Here is a 25938-nt window from a genome sequence, read left to right as displayed (position 1 = left end):
TATTCAGAGCAGTCTTCGAGTTTGATCCACAAAAGCTTCTCACATCTACAAAACCACCCGCAAGCCCAGTACACCAATGAACTAACATTGATATGAAATAGACACACTAAAGCTACTTATAATACAGTAAACATCCAATTATAAAAAAAAGACAAACAAGTATAACTTAAAAAAATAAAAAATAAAATGTCAGTAATGAGTGTAATAATAATTAAAATGGAGCAAAATAATGCTTTACAGGAGATATCAAAATGTGAGGTGATTGAACAGCTGGGGGATGGAAAAGGGAAATGCACATGGGAAGTGAAACTGGGTGACAAGTGAAGGGATGTGAAAGAAAAGGGAAACAAAGAGGGCAAAGCCATTTTGGCACAACCTCCGTTTTTTTTTAATCTCCTCTCATAACTCCGCTGTGAGTCAACGGGTGAGAACAACTTGTACTTATGACCACTGATATTGCGGAGAGCAGCTGGCTGACTGTCTACCACATTTTTATGAGGTCTTTTTAGTATCAAGAAAAAGAGTTTAAAAATGGAGGACAGTGCTTTTTATTGCTCTTTAATGGCACCGTGCTGTACTGTCTGTATATATCTGCATGGAGTGCAGTGGGTAGAAATCTGACCTGGCTGCTCATTTTTTCTTTTACATCTTTCTTCTGCTGGCAGATCATTTGGGCTCTTTCTTTTTTTGTTTTTTTTATGGTTGTTTTTCAATTTTATGCCTGAAGGCTTTGTTTTTGTTCATCAGCACAATCTGAGTTCATTTCAGCTCATCAGCAATCTAGATCTCGGGGGAAGGTGACTTTGCACAGTAATAAAAGCGCAGTGTTGGGAGGCAGACTTTCAAACTTATTACCTGCTTGTAATCAGTACCATAACAAAACCACTTCTGAAAACTCATTGCCACTGTTGGGAGTTTTAGACCTTTTAGTTAGTATTAAGTCCATAAAACATTTAATTAAGTACGCAGACAATTTAAACATTATCATTTAGACACTTTGGTGTTAAATTTTCCTTGAAAAATGATCAATTATCAATTAGTCAATTATCCTGAACTAACATTTACTTACTTAGCTCTTAACTACGTTTTTAACCATATGCCATGGCTTACTTCAGTAAATTCGAACTTGGTCAAGAAAAGTCATGGAGCAATAAAAATTTAACAATAACATTTTAATGTCATAATTATACTGACCAAAATAATTGCAGTTTACGATATCACCATATTGATTAGAATGTGCTTAAAACTAAAACTTAAAGTGACATTAAAACATGCTGGAATCAATCTACCTTACATTTAATAAAGACACAAATATCTTTATTGCTTCACTGATAGGGCATGTATCTTTTTTTTGGTGAATATCCTTTTTAGTGAAAAACAAAGTAAAAGCCAGGTTTGTCAGCTGTTCGAAATGGCATCATATCTTTTTGATATATAATATGCCAATCAATGATGAAGCTCTTTTGTGTTCTTTGAGGTCGGTGCATATGGAGCCTGTTTTTACAGAGTTTTTATTTTGGTTTGCCCAAGAGTTTCTTCAAGACATAAGTACCGTGCTAAGGTCAGGTGATGACATATGGTTGAAAGCTCTGTGAAAATATAACTAAGGGAACACTGAGTTTTGAATATGTTACCAAAGATATCTGGTCCTAAGGTTACAAATAAATCTCGAATTCTAATTTATACTTTTATTTTTTTACTGTCTATCTATTTATTTTTTCGACAGGTAATCTGTTATTAAAATACGTTTCTTTCTAATTTTGTATCTGATCCATTACTTCCCAACTTTGTGCAGTTATTACTAATGCAAGGCACATCTGCCACATTAATTTGACTCCACATTAGCTCAGGTTACAGAGAAGTCATCAGTATTTTCAACCACTGAGCGTTTCCACAGAGGGGTTATAACAGCAAAAGATTCACAGCACCACAGTGAGTATTGCTACATGATGCTGTGAGAAAATAAATTAGCTCAACGGCACTGTGGGTAAAAAAGAAATGTGTGATTGTGTTTGTGTTGTGCATGGGGTAAACTTGAAGAGCTTACGTTTCAAAGAGTTTAAGTTCTTGTGTGTGTGTGTGTGTGTGTGTGTGTGCTTGCGTGCGTGTGCTTGCTTATGGTCAGGGCCTGTGGTACTTGTCATTGTAGCGGTGGATGGTGACGCAGCCGTGGTAGGAGATTGGCCGTGGCATGGCTGCCACTCCTGTGATGATGCCCGTCGCCGGGTCGTAACACAGGATGGTGTCTGTCGCTTCACCGTTTTCGCCTCTGCCGCCGAGGATGAAGATCTTCCCATTGCACACTGACATGCCACAGCTCTCCTGCAGGAAGAAAGAAATCAAGGGGTTGCAGCTTCAGAGGATTCTTGAAGTCAGAGAGTTTGTTCCTCGAGTGCTCAGCATCTGCATTTAATTACCTGTTTGTTGAAGGTGTGAACCACATGTATCCAGTAGTCCTCTGCTGGGTCGTAGCAGAATATGGACTTGGTGAGACCACCGCACACGTAGATCAGGTTGTTGAGGGACACTGCTGTGATACAGCGCTTAGCGATGGGGATGTTGGCTCGCAGTAACCAGGAGTCTGTCTCTGGATCATAGCACTGAACCTGCAACAAACAGTTACATGTGGTTAGTTGTGTTTTATTGTGGTTACAAGAGAGAAGAGAAAAGACTCCATCTGGTGGGAAAATAGTTTTAAAAAAAAGGAAATATCTGTGGTTTGACTGGCTGTCTGCTCTGTGGGCTGACTTGAGTTTGACTCGATGTGGTTTTGCATACAATCCAAGCATTTTCTCACCCACATCTCTTTAAAATATCCTCCTTCCAATTCAAACAGTGTTGTCTCTGACTCCAGCTATAGTGAACAACACACTCCAGGACCTTTAGGATCGATGTGAATGACGCTGTTTGGAGACTCCAGAGATAAGTAGCTTGAAGGAACTGAAGGGAGCATGAACTCCAGTCCCTTCCGGCCACAAAGAGCAAGGAACAAATAATCAGCCATGTTGTGTAAACTCCTATCAGACTGCTTTTGCCTGTGGATGCATGTTTTCTAGCCAGCACAGACATAAACAAACCAGCTATTTCTTGGAGGAAAAAAATGTTTCTACTCCTGTGAATGCTGATGTCTTCCGTTTATTACCAGCAGCAACTGTCACTCAAAACATGATGAAACCATCCCTAGGTAGCATATCATTCTTGATCTAAACACACTATTATACAGTTGCACTGCTCGCACATCCTGACAGCTGACACATTATCTCACTGGTCTGTCCTATCCTTCTGTGTTTTTCTCTTTCCTGATTCATTCCCTATTTACATCATCGTCATGCCACGGCACGTCACTATCATCTCATTAAGTAAATGAGTTTCCATCAGTGACTCATTATCATCAATCAAACCTGAAATACTGCACAATTAAAAATAGGCATGGACACCATGATCAGGATACAACTGAAGCAGTACAACAAGCTTAATCAGGATGAACCAGACTGACCTGGTGTAAAAGGCCAGAGGCCACATATGTTCAGTCACCTGTTATTGGTGACTCAGGATGTTTTATTTTATCAAGGAAAGTTTTATCTTTCAGTGGTAGGCTGTAACAGTTGACTAGGGTTACTTTGTTCCTTTAGTTTCAAGTAGAGAGGAGCTTAAGTATCATATCAGTGTTCATCAATCATTAAAAATATATAAACATGCAGTCTGTAAACAAGCACATACAGTACATATTCAATATTTCTTTCCTGTGACATTTCAAAGCCTAATTTAAATATTTTGCCAACAAGTTGAGTTGTTGTTCAGACAGCCTACTAAAAACATCTAGTAAAACTCCCTTTTATTTCTAAGGTATAATAACTGAAAACTAGTTATCCAAGACAAAAACCACCTCAGCTGTCATCACAGTGTGCTTTAAGTGTGTGGATGGGGGAGCACACATCTGTTTCCCACCTTATCTGAACAGGTGTCGTCGTCGGGCCCTCCTCCTATGACAAAGAGTTTGCCAGCACAGCTGGCCACGGCCGGAGAGCTGACCGCCTCTTTCATGGGAGCCACCTCTGTCCAGCGGTTGGAGAAGGAGTCGTAACACTCCACACTGCTCAGGCGGCTCTGCCCATCGTAGCCACCTACAGCATAGACCTGAGGGCAGACACACAAACATATTTGGATTAGAGGAGTTGCACTTTAGAGCCATAAGCTTTTTACAAAGAGTTAGATTATGAAAATGAGAGTTAGGGAACTTATGAGTTGTGTTTAAGTATGATATTAATTTACATACACATACATTCACTAAAAGAGCGATTTTTGTACTTAAACTTACCAGTTCATGAGTATAAACAACAGTTTGTATGTCAGCACTTAGAGAACCAGTCTATCAGGTACAGATGAAGGATGACGTACTGCGACTGGGAACAAGCGCCGTTGTCTCAGTCCTAGCTGCTAAGTATGACTTAAAATTCAAAATTATATAATCAGTCAGTGGTTTTGACTTCCAAGATGGCTGATAAATTGCTTTTTTATTGTGGGGGGGGGGGGTGGGGTGGCAGGTAGAGATTCATATTAACTTCTACTTCCTCAATAACTGAAAGGAGATCCCGTGTCAAGAATACATTACTGATTATAAGCTTAGCACTGCTCATCAACAGCCTGGCCTTATGCAACAGAAGACCTTCGGGCTGTTCCTGTCTCTCCAAAAAAATCTCAAGCATAAACAAGTGCAGAGGAAAGAGAGAGAGGGGGGTGGAGAGACACAAAGAGACAAAGAAAAATGGAGGGAACAAAAAGGCAGAAGTGGATGGAGCACATTGTTATTTGCATTCTGCACCTGGACTAATTTAAAGCACTGCCGCCTTTTTAACTGCCAAGTTGATGCAAAGATAAAAACCCCACACTCTTTATCTTAACATCTGAGGTGGTGGTTCAAGATAACAGTCTCTGGTGTTTCTATATTAGTGTGATTTCAATGACAACAACAGGCAAAAGAAGGCAACATTTGTTGGAGGGCAGCTGCCATAATATAATTCAAAGACTAAGTAGACCAACTTAAATGTGTTTATGTATTTTTATGCTCTGTGTTGATACAGTTAATAGCAAATGTTAAATGCAGGTATTTGTTGCCAGAAATGGAGATGGTGTGTAAGTTAAAGCTAATTTAAAGCTGCAGTAGGTAACTTTTATAAAAAAATAACTTTTTGTGATATTTGCTGAAACTGTCATTTTATCCACACAGCACAGATACATAGATAATCTGTGAAAAAAAGTCATGTTCCTTTGCCCACTCTTGGTGCATCTGATGGTATTTTCAAGAGTCGGTTGCACTTGAAGGACACATTAATCGTTTAAAATGTATAAACATGCAGTCTGTAAACCAGCACATACTGTAAGTATTTAATATTTCTTTCCTTTGATACTTCACAGCCTAGCTTAAATATTTTGACACCAATAAGTTGAGTTGTTGTTCAAACAAGCCACTAAAAACATGAACTGTGGTCAACCTGTCAAACTAGGCAGCACTGATCAAATATTAATAATTGTATTGACAATTTTTTTTACCTCAAATGTTTTCAAAATATATTTTTGTGTACTGTTTAGTCATAAAAGATATATTTTATGACCTTGCTCCCATGTTGAAAACAGACAAAGCACTGCCCATCCTCTGAAGCAAACTTTTACACTCCTTTTACAGATAAACAGTACACTAAAATATGTTTCAGAAAACACTTGTGGCAAGAAATAGATAATGCATAACACAACTTTGTTTCATATTTGATCAGCGCTGCAGAGTTTGACAGATTGACCGCAGTTCAGGAACAGGATGATTTCATGTAATTTTAAGACACATGGGTTTTATTTGCTCAGGTCTGGAGATTTCTTCCTTCTCAATAAACAACACACTGGTTATTTTGGATATTCCCCAGACCTTACTGTGAATTGGAAGAGCACCTATGGAAACTGTTTAGGTCTGTTGATTTCTCAGTGTAATGGGGACACTAAAGGTAAACGAGAAACTTGACTTGGGTGAACTGACCCTTTAACACACCACTGAGGATATCCAGACACTAGTTTGTTTGGAGAGATGGGGTTGGGAGGGCTCACACTTTTCTTTTCGCCCTCACCACTCCGCCATTGCTCGATAAAACACTCCATATGGTTTGGATACAGTGTGAAAGTGTAAGTGCATCAGTATGGGCACATTCCACATTAGCTCGATAATGGTAGCACACACTCTATATGACTCAAGCTTTGTGGCTATCACATAAGCACTAAGCCAAACATGATTCATGACTCACTGAGAACACGTTTGCTAAGCACTGAACAAGCACATTCACTGCTTATTTTATGACCACGTTCAGACACTGGCAACAGCTGATTGATTAACTGTCAACATGCAGAGAGGTGAGAAGTAGTGACCACAAGAGAAACAAAGAGGACTTCAGGGGGGAAACGCCACAGAGAGAAAGATAAAGACAGACTGACAGAGAGAGAGAGACAAAAAAAGAGAAACGTGATAGATGAGAACAGCCGTCACCAAGTGCAGCCACAACAGTGAGAGGAAAACAAGTGGTGACCTATTTTTGATTCTACTATGGAAACAAGATCAGTCCAACAGGACACTGAGATGAGAAGTGTGAGTGTTCCTGTATTCATGTCCCTTCAGAAGTTCAGACATAGGGTTGATTAAGTGAATAGATGTAGGAAAAGGAAGGTAAGACAAATGTAGGTGTTCTTATATGTGCAAGTGAGAAGATATATTGGCCAACTGAATATGCAGATTTTGAGTTAGTGGAAGTTAGTGTTGAGGCCCTTTGCACGAACTTGCATACATGCTGTTGTACAGGCTTGTTTACAACACTCAGCTGTGTTTCTCCATGCAAGTGGAGCATAAGCTGCACATCAAAAGGGGAAATTACAGACAGAATGAGGAAATGACTGGGTGCAAACTCAGGAGGAGGGGGAACTGAATTCTGAAGAAAAATGAAAAAAAAAACAACAACAACAGATACATCCTACAGAGACAGATTCTGTATGTTTTTGATAAGAGGGTAGTCACAGCCTGGAATGAAAACATAACCAAAAGCATCCCTGACCAATCTGTGAAAAGATACGAGGAAATGAAATGGGATAACTACCACGGACAGCAGAGTTCTGAGGATAAATGATAAAACAAAGAAGTATCAGAGAAATTAAGATTGGCACATGATGAGGTGACTTACAAAAAAAATCGTTGTAAAATAAAAGGGAAGAAGAAATATGAGATGGGGAGGACAAAGGAGCGGATGAAACCACATGTGTGTGACAGATACAGGAAGTGGTGGCAGACAAGAGCCTCTCCTGGGATTTAACATCTCAGAGGAATGTGTTTTTCAACAAAGAAACTCTGCCTCTTGTACGTTGTGTGTAATGTCCTGCTAGTTTAACCCTTTGAAACCCAAGCAAAATGGCTTGATTTCTTTCTAAAACATGGGAAGAAGGCAAGGAGCACCTTTACAAGACATGGCCAAAGAGTTGGCAAGAAATTAGTAAAAAGTTTTAGGATTACATGAATTTACGTGAGAGAAAAATACCTTCAATAAAATAAAGTAAAATAACATAATTTTTTCAATATACAATAATAAAAAATATAAATAAAGTCTTCTGGACATTCACCTCCCTTTCTTTTGATAATATCTAACAATTTTCCCAAAGGTAATTGCCAGGTCATTTTTTGTGACCTTTAATCAGTTTTTTTGCAATTTGCCAGACATTTCACGCTAAGTTACTCATAGCCTTTTCCCCATGTTTTCAAAGGAAATGAAACGTTTTGTAAGGTTCCAAGTTTTAAATAGATTGTAAAAGGTGTCTGAACGCAGCAAAACAAGACTGATGTCGATCCAGGTTCTAAAGGGTTTATGTCTAAGTTGCAGGCTTTAGACGCATGTATAGAAATAGATATGACACTGAAAAGAAATATGCCGTGTTATTTTTAGCATTAACTCAATTTTGCATGATAGCATTACATCAGCTGCAGATTGCCAAGTTTAGACTGCCTTTCATTTTCTATAACTTTAAGAGTCAAGTTAAACGACAGCCATTTGGGTTAGTCTTGTTTTTAACTTGACACATGACTCACTTTGGAGTTAATTACTGACTTTTATAGCCAGCGTGTGACCCTTCCAGCTGATTACCTCACTGTTGTGGAGGACCTGTGTGTAGTTTGAACACACTGCACATGTGTTTATTGTTTCTGTGGCAAGGCAACTAAGCATTTTGGGTGTTGTTTGCAAGTCACAGAAAATCTGATACAGACTGCCCACAAGCAGAGCTCCAAAAAAAAAAAAGAAAAAAGAAAAAAGTATGTCTGCAGATTTTCTGCAGATGACAGGAGCCCCCTTCTGAGTCAGGGGCCTTTACTGACAAAGTAAATAAAGTTAAAAAAAGTGCTTTTCTAGCCCAAAGCTTTCCAAGACTTGTGTCAATGCTCTTTGTGTGTGTATACAAGCGTGCATACTTGTGCACATAAAGACTGAAACAAACACGTGAGTTTGTGAGTGGTGTCTTAGCGGGAGTCTCTTTATGCTCTGCCTGCTTTCAACAAAGACTATCAATGGCCATCTTTACGCAACAGTAATGACAGATAATAACAGTTCAGAAACCTTTCATGGGGTACAAAGGATAAGAAGGGTACACATGCAATTGTCATACATGCGATTGTGGTTACAAACATTTCTCAGGTTAGGAAAATAGTTATTTTATCTAATGACAGAGTTTCCTCTTGTAAACAGGATGTAGAGTGCCACAGGACCTTAAACAGCCTCTTACGGTATATATTTACAGAGTAAGTGTGCTCAATTATGCCTACGTATGCAAACCCAGTGTAAGTTTACAGACTCATTGGGAATCTCACAGCTATGTATGGCCACTACAAGCCTATGTGATTATGCAGACACACATAGAACATGATACGCGCAAGTGGCCTAAGCTTAACTTGGAAGTGTGAGGTGCTGGCAAACGTTCAATAAACTCCCACCGCCCTCAAACAGGAATGTCCACCTGGCCTTGTACTAGAGACCATAAATAGTAACAGCTCAAGAGTGAAAGCGGCAATCGAGGATTAATGATCAGGCCACATGAAGACAAAATAAATTTACTCAAATAACAGAACCATATTGGTGTCAGATCTCTGTTTTTAATCTGACAGTTGAGATATAGTTTAGGTGGCTAAGGTTATCTGACATATAATTGAAAATGAGCTGTAACTTTAGTTATGTCCTGTAATATGCTGCCTGAGGAAAGTAAGTTTTTCCTGGAAGGATTTTAGGCCATTGTCCTTCACATTATGTGTAAATAAAAAACAGTCAAACGAGGATATGAAATTATCACAAGAGATATAACAGAGAAGCAAATTTGCAGGAGTAACTACATGATGATGTTTGTTGGGAGTTTTTAATTATTCTGCATGATCCTCCTTTGAGTCAGTATGCACGGGACCACACGAGGTGCCAGTGTGCATCTTTGCCCATGTATTGATCTCTCTGACATTTGATTGCTGCTTGCTTCTGTCTGTGAGTTTGTGTGCAGTCGGGGTAGATTGTAAAACTGAACTGCCCTTCTAGGATAAAAAAGTTGTCTAAATCTGAATCTGTTCTTTATTTCCATTTGTGGGGTATCTAATAGGTGAAACAGCTGCACTACTCCAGTATCTAAGGAACTTGTTTTTATGGTGGTTTTAAATAAGGCAAACTTCCTTCTTGCTATTGAATCTGCTCTTACGTATCCAGGATGTGTGAGAAGAGCTGGCACCAGTCGTTTACAAACCCTGAGGCAACAAACGGATGCGTCATACACAGAAATGATAGAATATTGCTCGTTGTCACAATGTGTCCACATACACCAACACAGAGGAATAATGATAAGCAGAAACAAGGAAATAATCAAATGTGAATGTTTCTGCAACTGCCGATGAGTCACTTATGTCTAAGTTAAGACTAGATACACAATGTCAGTCATCATTAAGTATGCAAAGCCCCTTGTGTGTTTAAAAAAATCCTTCAAGTCTGCAGAGTGCATGCAACAGGGGGATGAGACATATAACTGTGAAAGGTATGTGACAAAAACTCAAAAAGCTACTTGGGAGCTTTCCAGCTGGCTATTCCATGAAAGTTCTTGTTTTGCAAATGTCCACTTCCTCATGCTTTACCTCGGGTAAATCAAGTCAATCAGGTAATAAAGACATTGTCCTCTTCCTGTGAAGCACACATGGCTTAAATTTTAGTACACAATAGGTACACAATCAGTACACAATCAGATTTTACTGAGAAACCAAACGGTGGCATTATTAAAAGTATGCCACTATTTTATTAGGAATGGGGATGTATAAAAACATGAATATACTTGAGTATCGTGATATTGTTTTATGTTTTATGATCCTTTTTTCATTTTCAAAACACTGTTTTGGTTTTTAATTAATAGTTTACATGCAAAGATTCGTGGCAGTGATTCATTTTGTGCTATGTTTAAACCCCCCAGATGACTAAATGGCAGTGTTGTAATCTATTTTCAGCCATTTGACTCTTCTACTTCAATGTAACATATCGCTTGTGTGTTGCAGAGACAGATAAATAAAAATGCAGATCCCACTGTGCTGATTGCATGGAAAATTAACCTTTTTAACTCTGATTTTATGCATTTGTCAGTGGGTTCTTTATGGGTTTTTCTAGGATTAAAAAACATTGGAATGTATCAGCTTGCTTGCCTAACACAATATATCGTGATATATTGAATCGTAACCCTTGAAATGTGCCATAAATTGTTTTCACAGATTCTTGCTAATTCACAGCCCTTTTGGGGGTAACGCCGCAGCAACAGAGCCATGCATGTAACCTCTGTAGCTCCACCGTAGTTACTATGATTCTACTTTTTTAAAAATGTAACCATGTGTCCATGCTAAGGTGGCCACAACATACCTTATGGACACCACTTAAATGGTAAATGGCTAGCTGGGGTGTATTTTGATATCACTTATTCATCCTCATATTTTGTGATATTTTGAGAGCATGGTGCCATAGTTGCACTATATCATATAGTAAATAAAGAATGTTATTACTCTGTGGTATACGAGAGGCTACAATAATATAAGACACAGCTGTCTAAAGTTGTGAAGCTGCTATCAACGTGTGAAATCCAACACTGAACTATAAATCAACTTCTACATCCAAAGCATACGTGGTGGGGAAACCATGCACAATACAAATGCATGAATCCTGCTCCCCCTCCTTACCTTGCCCAGTAGGACGCCCATCTTGTGTCTCCAGCGGCCCTTGTTGAGAGAAGCCACTCTGATCCACAGGTTGAGCTGGGAGTTATACATCCACACATCCCTGCTGTTGATACGACCACCTAAAAAGAACCAAAAGACAACCACGCCAGACAACAGTTAATATTCAAGACAGTAGTTAAAGGAATACCTCACTCCCCAAATGATCGTTTGTATATTAATTATTCCCCCTGTGTTATACTGAATATGTGAACCAAACTTTTTTCTCACATGCTTCAACAGTGAATAAAGAATCCAAAAATGGAGAAAATTCTTGATGAGTAAAATGGGGTTGCGTTTAACAACAGAAAAACTATAACATCACGCCAGCATAAACAGTGCTGGCACACGACTTGTCCGTGCATGAGACTGATTATGTAGAAGTGTTTTCAATAGTAACACTTTCGTGAAAATGCATGTGTTTGGGAAGTACTGAGCATTTGGCTTGGCAAATGAGACTTGGATTACTCTGCGCAAGGTGTGTGAGAGTTTTTAAATGGATGTTTTGATATAGTTTTGCTGTTGTTAAAAAGGGCCCCCTATGACTTTAATTCATCAAAACTTCACTCACCGAAAAACAAAGTTTTAAACCCAAATTCAGTGTATGATGGGGTGAGTAATTGATATAAAAATTATAAGTTGGGGAGTAAAGTATGCCTTTAAGATCATTTTCACATTTAGCATTACACAAATTAGCCATTGCTTCATCATTTGTGACCCAGTTGATCTGATATAAATGAGAAGTTTATAAATATACTGAGCTACTGGTGAGCAGCCAGCTTTGGATGGTGTGTTGATGTAAAAGTAATGCTTTATCTCCTGAAGAATAATTAGTGTCTTATCTGACTTTGACTTGAGCTAGGTCTTGAGAGTTCACTCAGCGAATAAAAGGTTTTCCCTCACACACACATAATCAAACATAAAGCAGGTTAGCTATTTAAAGATACACATTCACAAACACACGTATAATGTTTCGTTATGTATGCAAAGGTGGGGAATAACCATCAACTTTCATTCTTAAATGATTCTTGTCAACCAAACACGCCATTGTGAGAGTCTTTTGCAGCTAACAGAGCTACAGCATGACTTCTACTACTACAGTATGACTGACTCCGGTTGTCTCTGGGCAAACATGTACTTTAGGAATTTAGAGAATTATTACAAGCACCCACCAGGCTAAAGTGTGACCCAGACATGTATTCTAACAAGTCCTGACATGTGCCTTCTTTCTCTCTCAATAACCCCACCACCAACACCAAACACACACACAAGCACCTGTCTGCTGATCCTCCACAGACTGAGGGAAAATCCAAACTGATCTTTCAATAACACAATAAGTGGTACAGGCTAACTTTTTAGCATGGATTACAGATAAATTTGTGATGAAATGTAGGTTAAGAGATCAAAATCTACAAAAAATGTTTCATATTTCTTCAAAGAGAAGAAATATAATATAATCTAAAAGCCATTTAAAAAACGTGGTGAATTTTGTGACCACTGCATTGCTATTGTGTCCAGTAGCAGTTTTCTACTGGCGTTTATCCAACAATAAGTTTAGGAGAAGTACAGTATATCTTGAAGGACGGATGTCGCATAGATACCAACAGTACAAAAGTACATAAACAGTCAGTGACAATATGTGTTATGTCACACTGGGCCTTAAATTGATCACATGGTGGTGATATCAGTAGTAAAATACACAAAATAAAATTAATGAGAACACTGCTGCCTTCACACTTATCCCTTCAGAGGAGAGCAGTTTCCTTCCTAACAACAGGCATTAATGCATGCTAATCTCCTGAAACTGAAATAAAACAATTTCTCAAGTTGTTGTGGTAATGTCTGCAAACTGCCATTGGGTGTTTCTTTGTACAGGGAACATGTGGGTGGTTATGGAGCAATGGTAAAAGGCATAAAGAAAAGCTGCCAGTGTAAACAAAGGTGTCTAGGTCTCCTCACATGCAAACAAAGCAGGAGTTTTTTGTCTATTGTAAGCGAGCTGATGGACAGGTGGGTAGGCATGTGTTTCATCCTGACAAAAGAAAAAAAACACCTCCTTGAAAGGCCATCTATTTAAACAGCAATGGCCATAGACAGGTAATGTAAGCTAATTAATGCTCTGTCGTTTTAAATCATACTGCAGCACAAAAGGAGACATGGGGAGGGAGTTAGTCGCAGCATGTGTCTGCTCGATAATCTGCTGGATAGTGAAAGAGCCAGACAGTCTCCTGCCCTGCCTCAGGCTTCCGTTTTTAAAGATTTGCATTAAGAAGACACGTTGATAGAGGACGAACCACTTCAAACGGAGCCTCGCAAACCTAGAAAGCTTGTTAAAAGAACTACTACCTTCAGAAGACGGTCTTTGCTCACCAAAAACTATAGTCCTACTGGCTCTCAAGGGGGTGGTGGGTCCACTGCTGCTAATCACTGTTCTTAAGGAACAAGAGGCAGTGACTTTTAGAGGTCCCTATATGATTTATGTGACAGATTTCTGAGGGTTACGTATGTTTACAGTTATATGCAGTCTCATTGCTAAATGCAAATGATCTAGTTCAGTGTGTTGTGACATTCCTGTTGTCTGAGAAGGCATCTGAAGAAGTCAGGCTACTTGCTACTATGACGTGCCCTTCTTTGTTATGCATGAGGCAAACACACATGACTTACTCCTTAAAATAAGACACTGTCCAAATGTGAAGCAAAGACAACCACATTTAAACAAGACGTGGTATATCTTTCGAGATCAGAACATAATTGAGATCTCTCATCTGAAATACTCCTGAACAGAGATGGGAACCGATAAGATTTAACTGACTCCAGTTTCATTGTAGATTCTGCTTATTGGTCCAAGTCTTTATTCAGTGTTCGCACAGACAGGGGCAAGTCAAATTCAAGAACTTTTAAGTACTTACTTAGTATTTTCAGGAGTTATATTGTTTATTCCACAACCGTCTGTTGCAAGAGAATTGTGGAAAGTCATAAATGGAGCAAACATGCTACCAGGACCTAAAATTAACTCATCAATAACTGGTTAATTATTCAGGCATGCAAGCATTGTTCAGGACAAAAAGGTTTAAAACACTGATTTAATAAGTTTCATAAAATAATTCATCATTCTGTTCTACTCTACTTTTTCAAGAGTTGAAATGATTTTCAGTGTAATCCATGACTGAGGCAAATTCAAGACAAATTCAAGCACTTGCAAACACCGCAACCACCTCGTACAAACCCTGTTGATTTATTCACTTACTGATTCCTGATCAATTTTCTGTGTGAAAAATAGCAGGCCTATACAGGTTTTAAGCATCAGCACACTGGCTTTATTATCTCTGAGTCCAAACACTGAGTGGATGAAATGAGAGAGTATTTGTACAGTGTTTGTTTTCAATTAGGTTTTCTAAGTCAAAGAAAAAATCTGTTCAGCCTGCCTGCGTGGTGCTGATGTTATTATAACATATAATGTTTGCCCTCAGTAACCTACATGCTGCTCAGTTAGGAAGCACTCGTGTGTTGTATGTCAAATATATGGCACCCCTGGAATGTAAGCCACAGAAAGTATAGTTGCATAGACAGATGTTTCATCATACCACTGGTGTTGGCCCTCCCTCAAAATGACCATTTTACAAACATTACAAGTATCACTGTTGTAATTTTTCTTCATGAAAGAAAATTTTGGATTGTTTCTTTCATGACTCTCTCCCCTTACAACTTTCCAGCAGCAATGACGCATGAGTTTAACATTGTTTTGAAATGCCAAACTGTCCAAAAAACATGCTGGCGTCGATAAAAGTAATTGATAAGATAGGAAATGTACCATTCCGATGGTACAGACAATTTGGAACTGGTTCTCAACTGAAGCAAAACAGCGATTCCCATCTCTACTTCTGAACTCAAAGCATTTCTCTGTTAAATATGCATGCTCACTTTGGATCTAAGAGGCTGATAACAATGTTGTTACGTGAGAAAGTCAGCGCCCCCTGTCCCTGTCCCTGTCCTAAGAGGTTTCATATACACATTTGAGCAACATCCTATTTAAGACCACAGCTAACTGCAGCTGTGCTAGAGACTGGAAGCCCTCCAAGGTATTTGCACCAGTTCCCAGTGTGAGGAGAGGGGCAGACAGACAGACTGAATGGAGGTATGTGTGGGAATGTAATTGAGAGAGCGCAAGATTAAAATAACACCACGAACAGGGGATTAACTGTATTATGGCAGATGGGGCAACAAAAAAGAAACTGGGGCAAAAAAGATCATAACATGCTACAAAGCAATATGTGTGTGAGACGGAGAGACGGGGGGAGGGGTGTGTTGACTTTTCCAAGCAGCGCTTGAGGGTAGATTGATAGTGAACACGTGAGGACTTGGCACAGTGGGAGCATAAAAAAAAGCAAAACACTGCACACTCTTTGCTAAAGAGGAGAGCTTTTTTCCCTCTGTATCTCTTTTTTTCTTTTTTTCCCCTTTTCTTTTCATCTTTCAACTGCTGTTTTTGTCCAGTAATGTTTGGGAGCTTATATCATGCATGTTTAAGCATGAGCAGTCCCCGGGGGCATATTTGAACTTGTGTCAATGCATATTCTTGGAAACAATTTTCAGGAAAAGAAAGGAAAAAATCTCAACCTCCATGCCCTAAATCCAACAACCCAAAAGAAGTGCATCTTGTACACAGCACTGTTTAGTTTTAGAAACTACCTCATCAGCTAAGATGAGGTAAAATGTAATACTATTGTCTTGTTTAATCTATCTTTTTTCACCAAAGGGGGCTTACGCCACACTTGGCCCATGCTAAGTTCCAAAAATGCAGGAGCTTTGCCAGGAAGCAATGAGAGTTATAATATCTTAGATTCAGGTTTATTCCAAGCTAATCACATCACGACATGTTGGTGGAATCTAAAATCAAAAAGATGGATGTTTGATTGTTGCAAACAGGAGATCCTAGAAAGCTGCTGAATCGATGCAAAAGGTTGTGACCCTGATGATTAGCCAACAGAGAGAGAAAGAGGCCTGAGCTGGCCAAAGAGGGCCCCTTTCAGCACTGAGCCTGGAGTGTGCATCCAGATGTTACTCTCATATTTTCCTTCAACTCAAACAGGCCATCGCTGTAAAAATAACACAAGGCAAACAGCCACTATGGCCTTCCTGACACTCCACTGGGAGATTTGCTGGCTAGCTGAGCCAAGAAAGACACTGACCATGCCCCTACAAACTGCACTAGTGACTTTTTCTCTTTGGGTATGGCACAATCTTACTATTATTAAGAGAAACTGAACTTTGTTACAACCAAGATCATACTGAGTAATATGAAAAAAAAATCATCGTAATTTCTAAGAGTGGTTTTAATCAAATAAAAAAAGCCTCTATGTTGAGTTCTGAATAGTAAAAATAAAGGACAACTTGCTAGGAAAACTGCAAAACTTTATAAAGATTTATCAATATTCAGTATTAAATTCAGCATTGGCATCTAACAACGTTATCTACCACAGTTAGAGAGGGCCCATTATGCTCTTCTATTTAGTCTCTTCTATATAGCGATACAAAGAAGGATTCTCCTTATAAATGTGACGAAAGTTTCGAATAATGAGCTGAACCTATGTAGAAGTTATCCCTGTGAGCAAAACTTCAAGTTTCATACCGTTTCTAAATACTCTAGATGTTTTCTCTACTCTAGCTGATTTCTTTATATGGGCATCGGCTCCAGACACACTACTGCAAAGGTTTACATTACATATCCTACACTGCTAGATGAAGCTTCATGCTAACATCGGGGTAAGGAAACAGGCCCTTTAACGGAGCCTTCACAAAAAAAGAGTGAATACAAGTGTTCAAGCACAGACAGTATGATGAAAACTAAGTATTTTTTGCCCATCAAAGCTTGTAAACATGTTCTAATGGAAACATCAAATACAAGTATGAACCTACAAATGCTTATAATAGGTTCCTTTTGGTAGATAACTTTGAAGTGCAGTTAGTCTGGTGTTTATTTCAAGCCTTGATGCTGTTGAATGGTAACACATGTAGCGGGGTCTTACCTGACACCAGAATGTCATTACGGAGGGCGCAGACGGCATACTCTGATTTGGTGAACTCAGGGAGTTTAGCCAGTGATTTCCACTCTCCTGTGACTGGATCATAGCATTCAGTGTAGGGCAGGTTGAAGCCCCCGACTCTCTCACAACCCCCCACCACCACAATCACCTCAGAGTAGCCAGTCGACCTGCACAGACAAGGCAAGACAAGGCAGAGGCAAAGAAAAAATTAGAGATGGAAGGGAAATGATACCACAGCTGGAGCAATTACAAAATATAAACACATAAAATACAAACACATCACAAGCGTGTCTGAATTAAGAGGCTCCAGGCAAGAATGTACAGATTATAGGCAGAGCATGTCATTAAAACACAGTATATCTGAAGGTCTATACAAAAGTTATGAAGATGTAAAAACATACATGTCAACACTATGAGGGACTTGCAATTACAGAAGGCAGAAATGTGTACCAGGGCAGGAACAGTGTGGTGGTTTCCACAGGAACAGCTTCACTTATCTTGAGGGCAAAGTACAATTTACAATGAGGGTATCAATCAATTCAACAAAAACACACTTGAGGCTAGACTTAGGCTGAATTTCCATGATCACAAAGCTTTCCTCTTTGGCTGTTCAACAGATGCTGTAGATATGACTGCATTTCCTTGGGGGAGCTAATTAACAGCAGCTTCTTTTTCTATTGTTCCGTTTTAAAAATACTGACACCAGATGAAGACTACCAGTGGTCTATCTGTATTTTAAAAAATGACAGTATATTGCGGATACCACTGTAAAATGCACATGTGACACACGTTTCTTTGCACTTTCACCCACATACCTCTGCAGAGGTGAGTGTCACATGATTATATGTCTCTATGAGACAGTCTGGCCCAGGAGCGTTTTAGCAATGTGTGTTTGCACGTGATTAATTATAATCTAGAGGCCCCCCCCCCCAAAAAAAACCTGCTGCTGTAGACAAAGAAATGGGAGAAGCAGGCATCTGTTTTGTGCAGGAGCAGATTTAGCCCTCAGGGCAAACAAAGCTGACAGCGCGGGCTAACTGCCTGATTGGCTTGCTGATCTGCACAGATCTGCCTGGATACTGACAACTGACACAATACACCTGATATATACCACGTCACACAGCCTTAATAACCGACAACTGGCACTGTTGTCAGTTGTCTAACACACAAAGACAGCTGCACTGTTTGTTGTGCAGCAGGCTGCCATATGGTCCGGTTCGTCTCTCATTCATACGGTTTCAGTCAACACTCAACACCAACTTTTGTCCCTTTCAAACAATACACTGTAACATCCAACTGGTCCCTCTTCAAACAAAAACAAAATGCAGGAAACATTTGGTAAATAGGTAAAAAGTGAACAGGCGCCGACACCCAGAACCTGAACACAACAGCAAGGTGAGTTACACTGCTGGTATGACAACAAGACCCAACATTTCATGATTGCTGTTTCTTGCATCATATTTTTTTTTCTTCCAACCAGCTAACCGGTCTGTGTATGCCCTGCCTCCCTCATTATCATTTCCATTTCAAAATAGGGCTACAAAACACTGCTTAGTCAATGACACACTTGTCTGTTCAGTACAATAACACTCCCTGTCTTACTCTCACACAGACTCACATGCACACTCACATAACAACAATACTGCAGGGAGCACCAAGTTCATGCACAAGTAGTAACCTCCAGCTGTGCAATGTGGGATAAAAGATCAAATAATTGCTTGAAAAGACATGTTTGCTTATCTCACTCTGTCTTCTGTCATCACAGTGTTAAGAGGTGTTTTAACCAAACAAGACATAACGGCTGTCAAAAAAATAAATCAATAAGTTAAACTTAAAGCATAAGTTGTGTGTGGCAAAGTTGACATATCATTCACTCATCACTCATATAACAGCACCATAGCATAATGTAAGAATTTATTTAAACTAACAAGTATGTATGTAATATACAATATATGCAATGTGTACTATATAAGCTTATATACAAAAAGACAACTGGTCAATATGATGATGATAAAAATGTAAGAAATTATTTAGTATTTTTGACTGATATAAATTATTAAATTATATCTTTGATAGGAATATTATATCACTAATGACTGTATAAAAAAATAAAAGGAAATAATCATATTTAGGAAAAGTTTAGGAAAATCAATTAGAATATAGGTTGAGATCAGTAAGGAAGGTGGTTAATTATAAATCCATGACTTATGAAGAAGGGGTGGGATTAAAAAAGTTTGTACTTCTTCTCACTCTGTTTGCAAATATGTAAACAAAGTCACTAAGTGTTTGACAGTTTCTTTTGCTTTATGTTTTTCATTGTCTGTAAATATTACTTTTTTCTGTCTGTCTGCTTATTTGTATGAGCTCCTTTTTTTACATGTTCGAAATAAAAATCAAAATCAAAAATCAAGCAAGTCATACTACTTCCACGAAGTAGTGACAGAACTAATGGATGTATAGATCCTTGTCTGTCTCCTTTTGTAGATAACATCTAAATTATCTGTCGCCTTCCTCGTAACTCGTCAGTCAACATTTTAGTTACCTGCGTGGACGAGTTCTGGGTGACATCATTTCATTTCCAAGCACGTGGTAGCGCCTGGCCTCATGGAGGAGCTGGTAGCACTCTGGAGCGTTCTGGATGAGCTGGTCTCCCTCCACCGTCTGGACAAAGTAGTTGGGGTGCAGAAGGGGCAGGCGCACATGGTGCAGCAGGTCCTTCAGCATCGGCCTTCTGTGCTCCATACTGTGGTACACCCATCTCATCACCGCCTCAAACACCACCTCCTCCTTACCAACAGACAGCTCATCACTGCCGGTGTACTCTTCTAGCTCTTCTATGCGTAGGTCAAGGAACTCCTCATGCTGAGCCACCTCTGAGAAGTTGGCCAGGGCGTAACTGCGACAGCGACTGGCTAACTGCTTCAGACTATGGGCATCTGCAAAGCGCTGGATACCCAGGCAGTTGCAAGGATCCAGCTGGTCTTCCAGGAACTTGGCACAGGCATCACGCAGTGTGTAGATCTGGAAAAGGCTGGAGGTCTCAAAGAGGAACTGGACATTCTCTGTGGTGATCTTGGCGCGGCCGGTGTAAACATAGGTGAGGAAAGAGTCCATCGCCTCAGCTAGGATGCCGTTGATCTCCACCAGCATCTCGCGGCTCTCACGGTGATCGTTGCAGAACATGGCTCTGAAGTAGGAGGAGCAGGCAGAGAGCACAGCGCGATGGCAGGGGAACTCGCGACCCTGTACGCTGATGACAACATCAGTGAACAGGCGGCAGTCGCGAAACTCATTGAATACCTGCAGGATGCCCTCTGAGTGGGATGAGCCAGAACAGAAGTCCAAGACATCCTGGCTGGCTAAAGTTTTGGAGTCGACCTCAAACACCTTAAGAGACAACAACGTGTATCAAAGTTTGAATAATTTGTGACTTTGAATTGTGAGACAAAAGCTGAAAGATAGAAAGCGTCTGACAGCACCTTGCGTTTGACAGCTGGCGAGTCTCTGATCCCAGAGTCCTCTCTGTTCAGCCTTCTGCCCAGAATCAACACCATGGCTGCCACCTTCCCCGTAGACCTTCACTAAACTTTAGGATGACCTGAGAATGGAGAGCAGTATTGGTACAAAAAAAACCCCACACTTATTTCCATTAAATATTACTATATACAATTATCATGGCCTCCTATCAGATGTGGTCAGAGGGGAAAGCCAGTATATGAATCCATTATAGCAAATTAATTGGAACATTGTAGTACAAATTGAAAACATTCCACAAGCAAAACAAAGCACTCACAGAGCAAAGCCACAAAGTATGTGTATGGAAGTTGGGGAAATCATGCAAGTGTGGTATAAGATTTTTTTCTTCTTTTTCTTCAAAATAACTATCAACAAACCCACCAGACTCCATTTACTTAAACAGTAGTTTTTGTGTGTATATACCCAGCATATATTCACTCCGAACTGAGTGAATTAAGGGTCAATTTCTTTAAAAAAAAAAAAAAAAAGAGATGGAGAATGTTGGAACAGTGGAAAGAAAATCAAGACATATTTTAAGGTTTTGTTGTTTCTGTTGACTTTGAATAAAGTGTGTTTCACAATAATAAAATTACTCCTTATTTATATGGAGTCTGGTGGCCTTAGAGTTGGATTTCCATGCTGATTCTACTTAAACAAAAGGATATTACTCTTTAAACAAAGAGGTCCTACCCTGTCAGATTAATTACTATGATGTTGGCAGGTACTTATAATAACAATCTGAGCCTGTCAGTGGCTAAACAAGCACTTAAGCAGATGCAGGGTACATCGACGGTGCACAATTGTCCCTTAATGTTACATTGCAGCCTGTTTCTCGTTGCTGTTGGCTGCAGCACTCTCATTCAATACTGGACCAGTTTCAAAAATTGTCGTTCCCATTAGCCACTCAGACACAAAAAAACATGGGTTCCAGGTTGACAAGTACTGAAATCGCCCTTTAAGAAAAGTGGTTTCAAGGAATTAAATATCTGAGCTGTACACACATCTGCGTGACAGCTCCTCCAGCTCATCATCACTACTGAGAAACAGTTGTGCCCTGCAGCACATTGAGCTGCATGAGATGGATGATGACAAAGAGACAGAGGGGAAGAGAGGTTGAGCAATGGTAGGAAGGCAAACCTATATTTGAGTCAGGTTTGTTTTGAAAGAAGAGTGGGGGCAGGGATGCTATCAGGCACCACATAATCACTGTTTGAGCAACAAGTGCAAAGTCAGTGCTACTGATAACCTTGAGTCATAATTTGTGTTTGTGTCTAACCTGTAGTCTTAAGACCTCTCCTTATAGCAAAATAAAACAAATACAAATGTATCCAATGAGACTGTTCAAATCCACAAAGACTATATATACTTAGGACAGCCAGTTCTCAATTTCCTTAAGATATTGCCTTGAAATTTTAACTCTCATATCTATGGCCATGTTGCTTGTGTTAAAGTTGGCAGCAGGTCTGGCCTTTCCTTGAGTGAGGTCATTTATCTCAAGTTATTTTTAACTATGGCAACAGCCTCAGTAACCTATTCACGTGTGTTATTTGCATGCATCAACACCTCCTTGAAGTCATGCAGACCAGAGGACAGGTTTTGCCAGAGGTGTCTGACGCACAAAATCTTTACTTTGTGACTAATACCCACTTAGAAGGAGTATAATAGAATAATTAAAAATGAAAACAAAAGACGTAATACGAAATAAAGCAGATTTTCTTTAGCTTAAAAAAAACCAATCCTGTAATGCATTAGAAATAAAGTAATTTAACAGAGGATTATAAGAAAATAATACATCATAAACATCAATTGTTTTGTTGCTATTTTAAAAATTCAACCGTTTAAATATAGCATTATATCCCAGTATTTATTTAATTATTTCTTTTTTAAGCCATGTAAGATGTGTTTATTTGTACGTATTTTCAGGAAACTAAAAAGGCAGAAAACAGCGTGCGGCGGTTAATTAGACAAAGGAGACTTGCCTCGTGCCAAACGTTAGCCCCTGACAACAGACTAAAAAAACATTAGCTTAGCCGTTACTTTACCCAATATATTGTGACTAATTTAACGAAAAAATGAGAAATAATATTAAATTCAGAAATCGTACCCTCATTAAAAGCATCCTTAGCTATCGATAAAAGTTATTACCTTACGCAGACGTTTCCAGATGAAGCTTCCTCTTCAGTTACAAGTGGTCAAAACAAATTTAAAAAAAAAAAAAAAAAAAAAAATATGGAGGAAAACAAATCTGTATCCTGAAACCGTCTATCAGTATCTTTTATAATATCTGCCCTCGGATAGTTATGGCACATAAAGTAGGCTGTTACACAGCCGGGACATTTTGACTTTCTAGAGATGACAAAAACAAAGAGCTGTAACTAGCTAACAGTAAACACAGAACCCATATATACTTGTCAGCCGCAAAAAAAAAGAAAAAAAAATCCAGCCTACTGCGCCCACTCAGCTGGTGCTGCTGGTGCATCATGGGTAATCGAGTTCAATTGGTTGCTGCCGCTTACCGTTTGCCCGATGAGAAACGACACTTCCCGAGTGCCTTTCGTTCTCCACGTGGCTGTCCTTTGTTTGCAAACAAACTTTTCGGGGAGGAAAAGTTCACAACAAGAAGTGCCAGCTGTTGAGCAATACGCGCAGAAAAACAGCCGTTTTACGATATTAGTTGTGTTACCACGTAGAGGACAGTTTGTACGACCACATTAACCGTAAATTCTGTAGTTAAACGTTATTAAATATACTTTGCCATATGTGTAAAATGCCAGCTTCACGAACGTGTATTAGTTATTACATCGACATTCAATGCCAAACCAAAACATACATAACTGCCTATGTGTATGGGTGCTTAAAACTACACAGCTGTAATGTGATCTTAAGGACACGTGAAAACAGGATGAAACACAGCATGCTACGTTTTTTTTTTCCAGGTGAGGAGGAAGGAGGAGCTTAGTTGGAACAAAGGATGTCACAACTTCCTTAAGCCTGTTGCAAAATATTTCTGAGAGCTCCCATCTGAGTTCCCTGAAAGTGCCCTTTCCCAGTTGACACTGTTTTGAAGCATGTGCATAGTACAAGGGAGATTTGTACCCTTTACACATCATCATCGCCACTGAATGTTACAGCCTGCTCAAAATGTGTGTGTACGCACACACACACACACACACACACACACACTTATCTCACAAGAAAATGATTTTGGTTAAAGTTAAAGTCACCTATAAGAATATAACTTGAATAAAAATCTTAAAGCATTTGTACTAAAATATCATAAATATTTTATTGAATGTATTTAATTACTGAGAGTAAAAGTACAAGTAAGTGCTGGTAATAAAAATGCAAGCGATCAGAGTTTTGAGGATTATGATGTTATTTATTTATTTCTTTGTGACATACACCACTTTAAAAATGGAGCATGCATTATACTGTCTTTTTCTTTTCAGTCACAGGATGACCACTGTTCAGATCTTCAGACTATATACGCAGAGCAGGACCAGTAACAGCCACAGTGCACCATGTCTTTAAGGGACTGTACTTTGATGTCTTTAATATTATGATCCTCTGCTGAGCTACAGATATTTTTCCTTGAGTCCGAGTAACAAAAAGTAAAAAAATGCATGACCCTCCCTCCACCATAAATAACCATGTTTCACAGTTTCTGGCTATGATAAATGATGTGATTTTGGAGATTTTTAAGTAAAACATGCCTTTCAAACCCACTTGCGGGTTTCGGGATTCTGAGGGTATTTAAAATAAATACAAAATATGACCATTTAAAGTTGAATGTCCCTCACAAGTCCCTCCCCCAGTGCCTAAAAAGTTATCTGAAGTGCCTCCCCTGTTTTGCAAAGACCAGCTTAAAGACAGGGATGAAATGAGCACAGGTGAGCATATGGCACAAAGCAGGTTGTTTTTGCCCCCAGGCAGCTGCTGAACGAGTTCGCCTGAACAAAACGGAGTAATCAGAGAAGACCACGAGGAAGATATGCATGGTAACTGCACATCACTGCTGACGGCAAGCAAGTCCTTCAATAACAAATAAATCAATCAAAACAGAATAGAATCAGACACTTTTGTATCAGAGCTGTGTAATTATATTATCATGGAAATTCATACAAAAAATGCCAAACAAAAGCAAATATGATGTGTGTGTGTCTGATCAACCTACAGATGAAGAAAGACTGGCAGTGAGCGAGGCTCAGTGGCTTTATACCAAGCAAACACACTTAAATTTGCCTCAAGGAAGAGCAGTGACGCAGCCCAGCGGACAGACAAATGTGTCCCTCTGCTGTCGAGTGGTTGCACCGGTTACAGACAACACACAGCAAGATAAGTCCCTACGGCCAGGATGTCTGACTCATCACCATCCACCACACCTTTCTAAATGAGGGAAAGTGCTCCTTTTTCTTGCCTCCAGTGCCTTAAATTCAGTCAGGTAGCCATTTGTTAATGATCTTCTTGGACATCCAGTTTAAGACAAACACAGCTTTGAGGGCAGATGGAGTTAAGTGCTTTGTCACTACAGGATGGTCATAAAGCTACGGCTGAATGTCAGGCTTTTACATCACATAATGATGATAAAATACATATTTGGGTTGTACAATTTATTTATTTTTCAAATTATGGGTTTAAAGATGCCTCAACACTGAGCTTCTTCTCATTTGTATCCACACATGATGTAAGATAGCTCTTGTTACACACCAAGACTACAGTTGGCAGAGATGTGAAATTACTAATTTACAATTCACTGTAGCCAGAAGTAAAATACTCAGATGAAAAGACAAGTGACATATGAGGCAGTCCGGGGTGATAATCAAACAAAAGATCTGCACACTGCTCTCAATAAATCTTAATTTTGCAATGTTTCAATCAGAGATCTTCGTCGGGCCATCTCTGATCGAAAAGTCGCAAAATTAAAAGTTATTGGGAGCTTTAAGTGCAGTGTGCGGACCTTTTGTTTGATTATTACCTCTGTCTGATTTTTTTGATCTGCACCTGTAGAAGTCCTTTGAATGTGCGTGTGCTTGTACCTTGTTTGTTGCAGTCTGGGATGTCACAATGGAAACCATCAACAGGGCTGCG

At 39.3% G+C, this 25938-nt stretch overlaps 1 protein-coding gene across 1 annotated transcript; it reads right to left on the bottom strand.

Moving 5' to 3' along the window:
- Positions 1-289: 289 nt before the first annotated feature.
- On the bottom strand, positions 290-23245 carry klhl24a (kelch-like family member 24a). Its single transcript, XM_042497187.1, has 8 exons — positions 22996-23245; positions 20814-20932; positions 19877-20721; positions 17317-17501; positions 11255-11373; positions 3949-4137; positions 2418-2606; positions 290-2322 (listed from the first exon to the last, which is right to left on the bottom strand). Exons 2-8 carry the CDS (start codon positions 20886-20888, stop codon positions 2122-2124), a joined length of 1803 nt encoding a protein of 600 aa, XP_042353121.1. The 5' UTR covers positions 20889-20932; positions 22996-23245; the 3' UTR covers positions 290-2121.
- Between the last annotated feature and the right edge of the window lie 2693 nt (positions 23246-25938).

This window comes from Plectropomus leopardus, chromosome 12 (genome assembly GCF_008729295.1).
Source record: "Plectropomus leopardus isolate mb chromosome 12, YSFRI_Pleo_2.0, whole genome shotgun sequence".
In the NCBI taxonomy this organism is placed as follows: Eukaryota; Metazoa; Chordata; class Actinopteri; order Perciformes; family Serranidae; genus Plectropomus; species Plectropomus leopardus.
Note: the sequence above shows the minus strand (reverse complement) of the source record. Positions and strands in the feature narration are given on the sequence as shown.